The 15,106-nt window shown below is 36.9% G+C and overlaps 1 protein-coding gene across 1 annotated transcript in view; it reads left to right on the top strand.

Annotated features, from left to right (window-relative positions):
• LOC122816399 (multidrug resistance-associated protein 1-like) overlaps window positions 1-15,106 on the top strand; it is an 827,783-nt gene that overhangs the window by 571,995 nt on the left and 240,682 nt on the right. Inside the window, exon 19 of the mRNA XM_044089157.1 lies at window positions 8,630-8,813. Coding sequence (XP_043945092.1) covers window positions 8,630-8,813 — 184 coding nt within the window. The remainder of the gene's footprint in view (window positions 1-8,629; window positions 8,814-15,106) is intronic.

Raw genomic sequence — 15,106 nt, 5'->3', positions numbered from 1 at the left:
CGGACTAAATATATTGGTCTTGACATAATGAAGGAAGAGGATGAATGAATGCATGAAAGAGTCAAAAATGAAATAGGAAAAGTGGAGGGACTAGGTTGGGATATGAAGTACTAAAAAAGAAAAACAAACTGGTAGCTCTCACCCTCAGGGGTTGACCGGGAACGGAATACTATTGAGTTCTTAGGCAAAGAAGGATCTGTTAAACTGTTAAAAGAGAAGGTATCAGAAAGAGCAGACGTCTACAAGTATTAACCAAGGCAGAATGGGTTAAAGACTTTAAGGTGAAGGAACATTTGAGTGTTTGTCCATGTGATGGAGTGCAAGTAAACAAAATACTTCTTGTCTTGTTTTAAAGTTTTTAATAAATAGATTTTAGGTGCCTGCTGTACTCTGACATAACTTGTGCTTTAACACATGAAAGCAGACCTGCTACTGTAATTCTGGACATGCTTTACTGCTTAATTATTGCAAAATTAGGTTTATGTTCATAGAGTAAATAACAGCTCATGGCAGTGGTCTGCAAGGTGCCTCAGGCCTGTTTTTGCAGCAACATGTTTAGCTCTCCAGTATAAAAATCCTGTTTAATACTATACAGAGACTAGAAGTAGCTTATGAGAGAGCACCTTTTGTGATAAAATAGGTACATTAATAACAACAACAAAAAACCTTTTTGCACTTTGCACTGAAACATGTAATGACACTAAGATACAGTCCTTTTGTCTGGTGAAGGAAGATTCCTCAGCACTACAGAGATCTCAATCACATTGTATGCTGAATGGTAATCATAACTGCAGTATCCTTGGTCAGATTGTATGCCAAATGGTAATTGTAAGTACAGTACCCTTGGTCACACTGTGTACCAAAGGGTAATCGTAAGTACAGTACCCTTGGTCACACTATATATCAAATGGTAATCATAACTGCAGTATCCTTGGTCACATTGTATGCCGAACACTAACATTAAGTATATGGTCCTTAATGACACTGTATATCAGATGCAAGTCACCACATAGTAACCAACTAGGCAACTAAATTAAGATTCAGGGCATTCAGGCACAAAGTGTAAGCAATAAGACTTAGGCCAGAAAGTCTCATAACTAATATTCTCTGTAAAGTTTCCAGCTTTTTAAGCATTATAAAAACAAAAATATCCATTCCATTCGATAAGGGAAAGGTACGAGAACTAATGAGTCACTAGTAATTACAGATCACCTGTCCAAATATAATGGATTATAATAACACTGAATTACGTGGAGAAACATTCTTGAAGCTCAGGTCACTTTTTTTCTTTATTAGTTACATTTTGTTAACTATGTACCCTTGAGGCTGTGATTGTCTAAAATAAAACATATTCAGCATTTCATTACCATATGTTTTGTGTTTCATCTTTATTACATTATTTTAATGTTACTTATTTATAATTCCAAGAAATTTTGGAGCCTATCATTTGACTGTTGGTTGTAACAACCTTGCCCAGTTTGTAGCCATCAACAAATGTATTTAACCAGCGTTCTACATCTGTCATCTTCTTCTTTTGGATTTCCCGGTTAGGGGGTCACCACAGCGGATCACCTGTCCGCTCATGATTGGCAGCGGAGTTTGTCGAGTTGCATAAAAATAATAGTTTGACTATACCATTGATCCCAGCAGATATCCTTTTGGTACCTTACTTGGACAGTATGTCCAGATTGATCCCAGCAGATATCCTTTTGGTACCTTACTTGGACAGTATGTCCAGTTGACGTAAGTTCCTAAAATATGGAACTACCAACTGTGTTCTGGATAAAAGCTCCTAATTGATCCATTTAACCATATGGGCATCATATAGATATTAATATCTCAATTGTATAGTGTTCAAAAACAGAGTCAAAGGGCTTTTCTAACTTTAAATAAATCTAATGGAAGGACACATTTTGCTCATCACAAAGACCAATCAAATCATAAAAGAAAGAAAGACTGGTCCTGTATTATCTATTTTGAAGGAAACCATGCTGGTTAAGGTCCAGTCCTACGGAGCCCTACCTGCAAAACCTAATGCCAGTGATCCTTCTTATTTGTATATGCTAATTTTGTTGTCACACAACTGAGGGAAAGCAAGAAATGCTCAGTAAAAGTGAAAACAAGGCTCACAAAGCTATAGTCTCACAGTGGAGGTAAAAATGCATTACGGAACTTATAGATTTAGGGAGTTGGGATCACTATGTCTATTTCCATGCTGTCAGTATTCACTGAATGGTAGATCTTCTTATAAAGAAAGCCAGCAGAAAGGCAGCTGTGCTGTCCTTCAGATTTTCATAAAGGTACACAGATTTCAATCTGGTCTATGCTGTCATTTTTCATTTTAACCAACATCTTTTATTGATCATTAAAACTGAAACTGGTCTTATCTGCTTCCACACTGATAGGTTACAATTGTTGACTATTCAACTGGTAAATGATCTGCAACTAAGTAAAAACTGCCCCCCCTTCCTCCATTGATGTATGATATCATGTTACTGGAGTACATCTTTCTCAGTAGGATCTGTTGCTAAGAGACTTTGGTATCCCTGAAAGGTAAAATGCCAACTGTTTGATAACTGAAAAATTATCTCCAATAATTTCAACTTAGCATGAATTTTCAGCTGCATATGACAGTGGTGTGATCTGATAAGCTGATTGGAGAAGAATAAGTGTGCAACAAAAGTAATGTCAGGAATATTTGTGGTTCTAGCATTTTGTGGTTTTCTCAAATCATTTTCGCTAAGAGATTAAGAACTATCCAAGCATTTGTAAGTGAGCTTAATTTCCCACTCTGCAGTACCATGATTTCATTCCAGTCCCAAAATGTATAATATAACAATATTTCCATATGGGATGAAAGCCACAGTGCTGATTAGCTGCCAGAGCCAGATCCAGCACAAGATGACCTAGGCATTTGCCTACGGCCTGCTGGTTGGGGGGAGGGGCATTGGCCACGGGACTAGCACAACATTTATTTTTTTATTTAAAAGAAATTAAATTACATTTAAATTGCGTTTGTTCTTTAAAAACACACTCCGCTTCTGTGCATGCATCAATGGACGCACATCAGTGCAGATTTAAACATTCCTGGGATTTAAACATTCCTGGGATTTGAACATTCCTGGGATTTAAACATTCCTTATTGTGCTTCTTTTCATACTGGGATTTTAACTGCAGTGAGACATACAAGATGATTTCGCTTCTGCTTCTTTCTGCACGTGGAATTTAAACTTGCTGCCATGACAGAGACGAGACAAGTGAGATGTTCCCTTGTTTGTATGTGTGTACGTTTGTAAATGGAATGCCCTACTTAGGGATGTCAGGTTGGCTAATTAACTTACTCAGGCTCAAACCTTGTACCTTGGTTACAGGAGACAAGAGCCTGAATCCTCTACATCAACTACCAGACTGCTCAAGGAATATGAGTTTCAGTACATTTTCAAGGAATTGTGAGGTTGGAGGGAAGAGAGGTTCACCGTTGCTCATGCTAAGTCTGACTTCAATGTGGAACTGTTTTGTTTAGCAAATAGCCATCAGTGTTTGTGCTATTGATTTTGAAAACAGTATTAGTAGCACAACAGGTAATAATATACTTGCCTTTGGTGCAGAAGGCAGTGGATTCTACTCCCAAACCATGTAGGTGGATTGCTGATGCTGTGGTGCACTTTAGGGGATGGGGGTAATGCACTCCTGAACATGTCCTCCTTGAATGAGATGCCTAGTAACCATCAGCCATTCCCTACTGCAGTATTACCGATTGACAATTTTTTTGTTAATGTAACGGGCAATTTATTATTCAAGGGCAGAAGGCACTGAATTTGTAGATGAAACACTGAAATGTGAAGTTGTTTGCCAGCAGCATCCTCTTCATTAATTGCTGGTCTCTTTAATGTGGAATTATTTAGATGACTTTTACTTTTACAGATAATTGTACATATTGACTGATATTGGTAGAGTGTGATGACAGAAGTTTGAGTGGCCTTTTGTGGTTGAAATGTTCTGAAATGGGTATTTTTTTGTTATTGGATCATAATTTTCTTTCAGTGCTTACTGGAAAAATGTTCAAAACTACAAATTTAAAACACACTCTAACAAGTGGCGCTGTATTATACAAGGAATATAATTTTATGCAGTCTGGAAGGTGAATCAAAGAACGTATTCATGGCCTTAAAAATGGGTGCAAGGGTCCTTTGGTTTTAAAACATCCCAAAAGTAAACAATCTGCCACTGGCCAGGTGTATTTTCTCTGAATGTGTATCTCAATGCTGTTTCAATAAAGGTGAGTTTCAAGGGCAGAGAAGTTTACTGCTCAAGCAAAGTCTGTTTTTATTGTGAGAATATATTATTTTGTTAAGCAAATGGCTATCCGTGCTTGTTCTATAAAATTTGAAATAAAAGTTTTAAATTAAATCCAAATATCTGTAATCATTGTAGAAGTAAAGCAGGAAATAATATGCACACTGACAAGTTTGAAAAGTGTTTATGGGAACTGGAGAGAAATAGCCTAGTAATGGGACACTGGAGTAGCTGTGGGGGGTGGGGGGTTGTGACCCATTACCCTGCCTAGGGCCCTATTTGACTAAGATCTGGCTCTATTAGCTGCCATGTCTGGTGATCTGTTACTTATTACCCTGACTAGGTTGCAGCCTACTGATATTGGCCTGGAGAATTTTAAAAGTAGAAGGTTTGCTGACTTTTGTAGAACACGCTAGTTTTCTAATAAACAAGTACCGACCATACACACCATTTCCTGTATAGAAATAACTGCTCTCTTTCTTCAGAATGTCATGTTTCAACTTAAGTTTTGAACCTGAAATTTTGGTAATGACAAACTAACAGACATTCCACTTTTCTTTGTGCCTAATATATGCTTTTAAAATCTGGCAACATTTTTTACAACCCTGTCAAATTATATTTTGAGTGTAAGACAAGAAAGGATGCAATAAATAAAACAAAGCCTTATTTTTCAGTAAGTGAAGGTATATGTATATTTTTTATATAATTGGTGGCATTCAACAGCTAGCTAAGGAGACAGTATTTAAAAAAAAAATAATTCTCTAAGCCTATCTTCTAGTCCATTACAGAAAACTTCATAATTTTGTGGTAATTTTATTTTCATCTGGTAGCGTGAGCAGTGTATAAATTTATGCCTTACATGCTTTAGAGTTATTTCATTTTGTAGTGAACAGTGTATTAACTGAGAAAAATTTCTTATCAGTTCCTCATGTTTAGCACCTTGTTTAAGGATCAGTTTTTAATACAAGCTGCTGCTTCAGGGTTTTATTCATTCCACCTCCATTTTGCCTACTAGATGACTGAACAAGTCACTTAGGTTCGTAGGTAATATACCTCTCAACCTGTTACAGCAGGAAATCTGCACAAAGGCATAAATAAAAAAGGGACAATGGACCAAAAATAGGGGCACATTTTAAATATTGCTCTTAAAAACGTAGGAAGGTGATAGAATAATAGGTTTTGCAGCATTAGCATGAAGGTTATGAAGTCCGAACGTCAAATGCCTGTCATTATTTTTAACGTAAATCTTTAATGATTTGTTGATAGTTTGCCCGAAAACCACAATTTTATAAAAAATGAACCAAAAATATGATGCAAAAATCTGGACATTCTGGGAAAATCTGTACAGTTGAGAGGTATGAATATGTTATAATGTGTGAGGATCCTAAGAAGCCTTGCCTTACATTCCCATGGTACTTATTTTGCATACAAATAACCTAGAGGTAGACAGAACAAAGATTTGTTGAGCTGTTTACTTGGGAGTGCTATGAGGCACCTGTGAAACTGGCCTGGACACCTCAGTGGTGATCTGGAACACATGTCCAGTAATTGCCTATGAACTAGAAAGTAATACAAGTATGGCATTCTGTTGCATTCCTTTCTAGCCACTGGGTCAAGGAATCCCCAGTCAGGAAATATTCTCAGTCATCATAAGATGATTATTATGTATTATACAATGACTGGCCATTATTATTCAAAAACGAGCACGCTGATTCGCCAGACCAACCAGTGTGCCCATTGTAAATCCAAGAATATACCAACAGAAAAAGGTTTGGTTGCCCAGACTTTTTCAGTTAGTATATCTCATATATATATTTTTTTTAATACAAAAGAAAATGGAAGACATTTTACGTTCGGGAGACGGCACAGACAGAAATAAAAGGATAATCAGGCATGTTCTACAAAATTTATAAAACTTACTTCATTATCCTTTTATTCTGTCTGTCCCAACTCTCCAGAACATAAAAATTCTCCCTGTTTCTTCTTCTTTTTTTTTTATTGATTATAAAAAAGAAGAAGCAGCAACGGAGATCTTCCTTTCTCCATTGGTACCGCTTCACAGCGCTGATGTACTGAGTAAGCATGGGAACACAAGTCCCATATGCATACGCAGTACATAAAAAAAAAACAGGATACCAACAAGACACGGAAGGGCAGCACAGACATATTATACAAAGACATTATTTAAGAAAAGTAAGTATTTCTTTTCTTAAATAATGTCATTATATAATAGCAATAACCCACAGTTGAGTGTGGGCAATGCTGGATTTACCCATGGTTGGTTTTGTTTGGTCACTCTGGCTTCGCCCTCGTGACCAAACCACACTGACCGTGGGTAAATCCAGCATTACCCACACCCAGCCATGGGTTACTGCTTAGCTAATGCCTCCCCCCACTTCTCTTTTTATAGGGGATAAAATAAAAGACTCAATTCTTTAGAAATTGGATTGTCCTTTATTACCATTTCTGTCCACTGCAGGACATAGGAGTGTAATGCACGGTGTGTGCCAATTTCAACCTGATAATCAGCATATATATATATATATATATATATATATATATATATATATATATATATGTGTGTGACATCAGAAAAAATGTAATGGCTTTGTTATTTTCAGAGTTATTATAAACGTCTCATGCTGCTGAATAGTTGACAGTACAATAGAATCACATCAGAGAAACCTTCTAGCAGTTTTGAAAGCTGTTACACATTTCACACTCATTCTCTGTTGCACACACCCACGCACTGTGTAGCAGTCTCTAAAAACCCTTAGAGTAGTTTGTTGCTGAAAGGTGCAGTTTGCTTTCTAGTGCTGCCTATGTTGCAATGATGTGTGTGTTACAGCTTTCAAAGCTGTGTTTGCACTTCTACATTTTTTCTTTTTAACTTGTTGTATTGTCACTTTATCTTTGCTTATGTTTGCTGGAGCTTTTCCCCTCAGGTCTCCACTGAAAATGGGTTTGTTTGCAAACTCAGTTGGACTAATCTGGTTAACAAATGTGAAATAAATAAAAATAAAATATGATGGAGCAGCTAAAACTCCCACTGTATTTAAACTCCACTTTGTGTTTTTGAAATGGTTTTCAAGACTTACCTCTCCAGCCTCATTTTTAAGGTCAGTTTCCTGTACTCTGTTTTTTGAACATATAACCAGTGGGTTACAATCAGCAACCCAGCATGGAAATCAATAATTTTGATTTAACAGAATTTAAGCTAAACCAGAGTATGACACATCTCAGCAGAAATTTTTATTTTCATAATCTAAGGCTCCATCAGCTTTTAGCTTAGGCGAAAAAAAAAACTTCCCTCAAAATGTCAAGTTTAGTTAAATCTTCCACTCTGATTAGGGAAACCACCTGTACCTTCCTTAAGTAACTTGAAGCTTGTTATTCAGTAAATGTTTTCTTGTTTATATCCTTGGAAACTAATTCAGGAACATTTATACGCATGCTCACATACAAACACCATTCAGATGTATTAGTGGAAGGACTAACAAAGAATAAGTTTTTCATACTTTACAGATGCACACCTTCTCCAGCTTTAATCACAGTTTTAAAATATGATTTATTGAGCAATTGCATAATTAGACAAGTAATTTAAAAGAAAAATGTCTTTCTACTAATTCTGCGCCCTATGCCTGAATGTGCAGGCTTGCACCCCTAGGCAGAGATAATTAAATAACAGGGGGCCAACTCTAGATGCACAGTAGCCTATCACTTGCTATTATATTGATGGGTAAGTCAGTCACTAAAGCTACAAGTTATCAAAGTACCAATTCTGACACTGAAGCCAGTATTTGTTGTAAAATTAAATACATACATACAAATAAATAAATAAATGATTCATTTTATACAAGTACACAGACTGCCCCTAAGTGGTAACTCAAAAGTAATAACTCAAAAGTGGCTTGTATTAGGTGAAACGGGTTCCTGGTGACCACATTTTGTCACTGCAAGATGTCAGGGAATCTGCATTTGTTGTGAAATAAAATAAATATAAGTGAAGCACTTTGCACTAGGGTATGATATGTGTTCTGCTTCTTAAATAGCATAAGCAACTAGCCAAATCTCGATGAAAACTTTGATTATTTATAGCAGTTGCTATTTCATTTGATATAAGTCAGTTGACTGCTATCATTTATTAGAAGTATGCTGTGCCAACTAATATGAACAAAATATTCAGTCAAAATTTTTTCAGACTAGCTCATATGCTTTAGGAGAGGCAGAATGAAATCCATATTTATTTTATTTTTGTGTACAAGATATATATCAGGGTTGATGGAAGTGGCAAATGGTCTCAGGTTACCATCATGTTTTTTTCTTTTCTTAGACTCGAGTTTTAGTTACCCACAGCATAGGTTATCTTTCTCAGATGGACAAAGTTCTAGTAATGTCGAAAGGACAGATAACTGAGACAGGCTCCTATCAAGAGCTTCTGATGCAGGATGGTGCATTTGCTGAATTTGTCCGCACGTATGCTAATGCAGAACAGAAGGAGGATAGCGATGATAAAGGTAATTCTCCAGCAAGAAATGATCACCAGCACTTTGCATGTGGTATAACTGAAACTGGTTATGTGGGAAATTAATACACACCTGTAGGGGGAGGCAGGCTATTCTTTTAGTGAACTATAAGTATGTTTTTAGAGTATATCGCTGCTTTTGCACTGATTGCTGATTAAACAATAAGTAAAACATTTAAAAATAAGTTTACAATAAACTGGAATGTTTTAGTATTGCTATGATATGATTACACTTTTAGAACACAGATGCACTGTGACCTTATTACTGGTTCTCTTATCTTCCTTTTATGTAATGAACTTCAGCGTTTGGAATTAGGAGCCCTGTGGGAAATGAATGCTTACAATGTATGCAGATATGATTTTTATCAGCATTTAGAATGTAGGTATCATGTTAGGAAACCTAAATTTAAAACACATTCTTTGGAGGCCTTAACTATTTTCAGAATGTTCACATGCCTGACAAAACATTTCTGAGGTATAAATTATGGGATGCCTTTCCAGAAAAAAATGCATGCTTTAGAAAAGTATCATTAGTAACAAAGTAGTAGGCATTATTTGTATTTGTAAAAAAAATCGCTTCTTTTACATGGCTTGTCATGGGTTAAGTTGTGGTGCTGCTTTGTACAGCCAGTCCCGGGGTTATGAACATCTGACATGCGGACAACCCATAGATACGAACGGGCTGCCAGAATGTCAGAAAAAAAGTCAAAATAAATAAAAATAAATAAAAATGACAAATCTTACTGTTAGTCGTAGAAATAAGCTGTTCTTTCCTTTTTCTCCATCTTCTCCATTCGTGAAGCTGCTCGCATGCCTTGTTAGTTACTTCCTCCTTCATGGAGAACAAGTGATCTAATTGGTTAAGGGAGACTCTGTTTTGACAATCTGATTGGCTGTTTTCTTCAGTTACAGTTTCAAAGCAGTTACTGTACTGTTTTGTAGAATGGGCAAATGCCATTGCAGCTCACTGGGGTCTAGGTGACAGTAGGAGGTCTGGCATAGGTTTGAAAGTGCAGGAAAGAGTGGAAAACATTTGTGGGTGATGCCTGAAGTACAGAAGTGTGAAGTGAAGCTTAAAAAGAGGTAAGTTTAAAATTTTTTTTGGAACGTTCTATTGTACTATACTGTACTTTATTGCATTTTTTGTACTATTATTTGTAAAAAAAGGGGAATGTCTGTAGAATACTGCTCTAAATCAGCTGAAATGAAATGTTAATTAGGTTTAGACAGTGGTAGTATTGACCAAGCAGACCTGAGAAGTATCTGGCTGCAGACTCTAGTACTCTGTATGTATCCTGTGGACCTCCACTTTAGTACTGTACTGTACTGCAGCCAGACACTTTTGAGAACCTCCACTTTGGTGATGTCATGACCCATGCCTCCAGAATGTGGATCCAATGCATGTGCTGGTGATGTGTCAAAGAAAAGGAAAGCAATCACCTTGGAAAATAAAGTGGACATAAAGAGATGCGAGGGAGGTGAAGCACCATCTGCCATTGGAAAGGCATTAAGCTGTAGACGGTCAATGAGTGGAACAGATTTAAAAGACAAAGAATAATAAATCACATGAAAAGCCAAACCTCGATGAAAACTTTGATTATTAAAAAGCAGCAGACTGGTTTAATTCTTGAGATGGAAAGGCTATTGCTAATTTGGATTGAAGACCAAAATCAGAGGAATATCCCTATTAGCCTTTCATTAGTGGAAGAAAAGGCTCGAAGCCTTTTCAATGATTTAAAAGCTGCTTGAGCAACAAGTGTAGGTGGGTATGATGAAGAATTTTTTGTGAGTAGGGGCTGGTTCCATTGCTTTACAATGAGGGCTAATTTACATAACATTAAAACTCAAGATGAAGCAGCAAGTGCTGATGTAAGTTCTGTAATGGATTTTCCTAAAATGTTGGAAAAAATTATTGAAGATGGAGGTTATTTTCCAGACCAAATATTTAATATAGATGAGAGTGGCTTATTTTGGAAGAAAATGCCTGAAAGGATCTACATTTCAAAAGAGGAAAAAAATGCAGCAGGGATAAGGCAGCAAAAGACAGGCTAATGTTATTGTTTGGGGGTAACGCTTCTGATGATTATAAGTTGAAGCCCGTGCTCGTGTATCGCTACTTAAATCTGAGGGCACTACAACATGTCATTAAGGCATCTCTTCTTGTTATTTGGAAGGCAAATGCAAAGGCTAGGGTTACAGTTGCCATCTCTGAAGATTGGTTTTTGAACCATTTTGTTCCTGCTGTTCAAAGGTATTGCCTGGTCAAAAACATTCCTTTTAAAAATTCTTCTTGTACTTGACAATGCACCTGGACATCCAAACAGTTTAGATGACTTACACTTGAACGTAAAGATCGTGTTTTTACCCCCCAATACCACATTGCTACTTCAGTCAATGGATCAGGAAGTAATAGCCTCATTTAAGGCCTATAATCTACGCCGGACCTTTTCACAAGCAGTGAGGGCTACTCAGGATAATACGATTACCTTAAGGGAGTTCTGGAAGAATTATAATATCTATGATGCCATCAAAAATATTGCTGATTATTGGGATGAAATAAAGCAGTCAAATATGAAAGGAGTGTGGAACAAATTGTGCCCACAATTTGCGCCTACTTTACAGACTTCAACAGATGAAGACATTGCTGAAGCCAGGCAAGCTGTGATTGATATTGGTAATCAACTGCATTTAGACATCACTGATATGGATGTCATAGAGTTACTTGACTCCCATAACAAAGAACTGATCAGTGAAAACCTTAAGAACTGGAGCAGCAGACGATAGCATTTTGAGGAAGAAAACAGGGACCTAGAAATTCCAAAATCAAAAAAGTTTTTGACAAAAGTTAGTTGAAGCCTTTTGTTTCATTGAAGCAGGAATGACAAAGTTAAAGGAGCAAGATCTTAATACAGAGCGATTCACCCAAGTTTACCGCACAGTTACTGAGGGCGTCAGCTGCTATAAGGCCATTTATGATGAGAAAAAGAAAAGCTCTGTACAAGCCTCCCTTGATGCCTACTTCAGTAAATTGACTCCAGCAGTAAATACTTTCTCTGCAGCAGCAGAATCAAAAACTGGCTTTGCACCACCAGGCCCATTGTCTTCAACAACAGTCCATCATTTTCTGCATCATTTCTATCCTATACCAGCCTTCCTACTGCCCAGCACTATCCCCTCTCATCTCCCATTATTCTCCCTCCAGACCTCTCCAAAGCTCTAACCAAGACCTACTACAAATCTACAAACCCAAGTCTAAATTTGGACACAACATGTACAGCTATCACCCCACTATTGCCTGGAATAGGCTCCATCTAGAAATCAGGACCCTTACACATCTTAAACAATTTAAGACAGCCACCAAAGAGCACTTTAAAAGTCACTGGTCCTGCCACTGCACTCTCCCTCCTTAACATCCCCTACTTCTCATACCTTAATCTACTTTCTGCCCTTAACCCACTCTTCTCACTAGCTCTCTCTAATCTTCCTTGACTATTCTTTCTACTGTCTTCTAAAACCTATTAAGCAAATCACCTCAGAGTAACATTCTGTTGTAATTGTCTTGCCTTCATGCAACTACATTATGATAAAACTGTGTTTTTAACCACTTACCCCAAAAACTATATTAATCTTAATGACATATTTCTTTTTATACATCTTGAAAGAGCTTTGCTATACTCCTGATTATTGACACTGTATAACATTGTATTGCTACTTAATGCCTTGTAATAATTCTGTAACATTGCTGTTTTAATGCTAATTTATAATGAAAATTGTATAATATGTTGGAGCTTTTCTCCCCGGGCCTCCACTGAAAAAGGGCTCTTCAGCTCAGTTGGACAATCCCGGTTAACAAATGTAAAATAAAATAACAAATAAATAAATCATCCAGTTAATAAGCTTATCACAATGTTAACTCACAAATGAGTGTTCACCTTTACAGTAATTGTTGTTTCCATTTAAACTGTTTTCAGAACTGTTTCTTTAATGTTTTTACAGTAAGTATTGCACTATACTGTACAAGTGTACAGACATTGTTACAGTACTGTTACAGTACTGTTACAGTATTACACTTCTGGTATTATTATTACTACAGTATACAGCATTATGTTTAAAATTTTTTTTTTTATTTGGAAGTGTTTCTAAAGTATTTTATATGCAAAGAAAAGTAAAATAAATACTAGACTGAGGCAAACATTTGACTGACATTTCTTATGAACCATATGTACGTGTTTCAACTTGTATACAAATTTGACTTAAGGACAGACAAAAAATGGATCTCGTCCTTAACCTGGGGACTGCCTGTATGTTAAATTTCAGGAAAACAATGCAATATTATGAACAGATCAGATTTATGTTGACTTGCTGAAGGTAGTTTTGACAAACATAACATAGAAAACATTATTTTCCGAAACTTCATTTGGTGAATACATCAGGACACCCCCATAACCGCTCAGTGTTAATGTGAGTGTATGCATATGGCTGAGTGTGAGGGAGTGTGGTGGGGCAACTTGTTTGTGAATGAGGGTTCGAGTGTATATGTAGAGGGTACCTTTGTTAACATGGTGTTATGGGCCACTTGGAATAACATTAGTGTGGTCGGGTCTGACAGCACAGGGTTGATTCAGAGACATGGTCATAAACTACTTACTAGGTCTTTCTCATTGCATCTAAACCATGTCTTTGAATCAGAATTTTTCTCTGCTAAGCTAATTGATCAACGGACATGGTAATTAATGCAGGTGTAATTCTCTAAATTCCAGGGGCTGATTCCAACACCTTATACTCTTTAGAGTAGATACTTTGCACCACCTAATACAGCACGGACTGAAGTAAATTAACTGTATAACTTGCTGCTACAAGTTTAACTTAATGTGACTAATAATGTGATGAATGTTATTTATGTTAAGTACATGCAAGCCACCCTTTTTTCTTTTGGGTTTATGTCAGCCATAGCTATTTTTCTTCTTGTCGTTTCATTTGTTTCAGTGGTGGATTTGAGCAAATCAAAATTAATGAGAAAAGTGCTGCTATTTGGAGGTTATTTGATAAGAGTCAGGAATTTAACAAAAATATTCAGCACTGTTGTAACAGTTTTTTGTTATCTTCAGAACTTGCCCACTTCTATTCATGCCTTTACTAGAAGTTCTTTCAAAAGCTGATTCTCTTTAGAAAGATGTGTTACCTTTTACCTGCTCATGGCTTGTTACATTGTGGGCAAACAGAGATGAAAACCTAGCTACATGGAGATGCACTGCTTTATCTTTCCAACATCCACAGTTATGCACATCTGATTTATTTATTTAAGTTTGATGACCGGGTAAGTCCATTGGGCCAAGAAGTGCCCATTTTCAGTGGAGGCCCAGGGAGAAAAGCTCCCCAATAATTGCAAGTTACATTTCACATGTTACCCGACTGAAAGAACTCCAGCTCTATTCAGTCGCTTACCGCTTGCTCAGAGGTGACCTTTGCCTAACATACAAGGCCATGTCAAACCCAGATTTGATGAATATGCTTCACCTCAAAAAATCTAGATCCATCAGAGCCACAAGGGCGGGAGACTTAAACCTTGACACGGCTATTAATAGGACGTGCTGGAGGGATAGATTCATCACCCAAAGACTCCCTATGCTGTGGAACAAAATCCCGGTACATGTGAGGCAGAGCACCTCACTGGCCTTGTTCAAGAGAAATCTTGACCAATGGATGGGAGATCGCAGATATACCCCAGGGATTACCTCAGTGTCACTGCTCGACAGAGGCACAGCAAAATAATGGGTATAGTTCCCCATACTAAAGGGGTGGCGTAAGCCACAAAACGATGGGCTAGGCTTGTAAATGCCCTCGGGCAGATAGCCTAGTATGAACCTATGAACCTATGAACCTATGAACAAAAGGACATAGTTCATACAGCTAATAAAACATTTACAGATAAGCTCCATGATATTTAAAATTGGCTTGTCACAATGTTACAAAAATGAAAAGACATAATTCAATACAGAAATTTCAACATTTACATAAAGTGAATATTTTTGTTATAAACTCACTTGTAGGTTTAACATTTCAAAATATATAGCTACTAGCCATTAATAGGTTAGGAAAATATGCATGGAGAGGGTAAAATTATGTTTGAGATTGGAGAGTATAGTACAATAGATATTAGAGAGAAAATTAGTTTTTGGTAGGGGAGGGATTGTTTTGGGTCTGATGAAGTAATAGTACAGGTAGTTGGTGAAGTCAGAAAACTAACACCAGAAACAGTGTTTTTGCATGAGTGGGGATTACCTC

This window comes from Protopterus annectens, chromosome 12.part0, assembly GCF_019279795.1.
Source record: "Protopterus annectens isolate FY-2018-M chromosome 12.part0, PAN1.0, whole genome shotgun sequence".
In the NCBI taxonomy this organism is placed as follows: Eukaryota; Metazoa; Chordata; order Ceratodontiformes; family Protopteridae; genus Protopterus; species Protopterus annectens.
The sequence above is the reverse complement of the archived record's forward strand: the minus strand, read 5'-3'. Positions and strand labels throughout refer to the sequence as shown.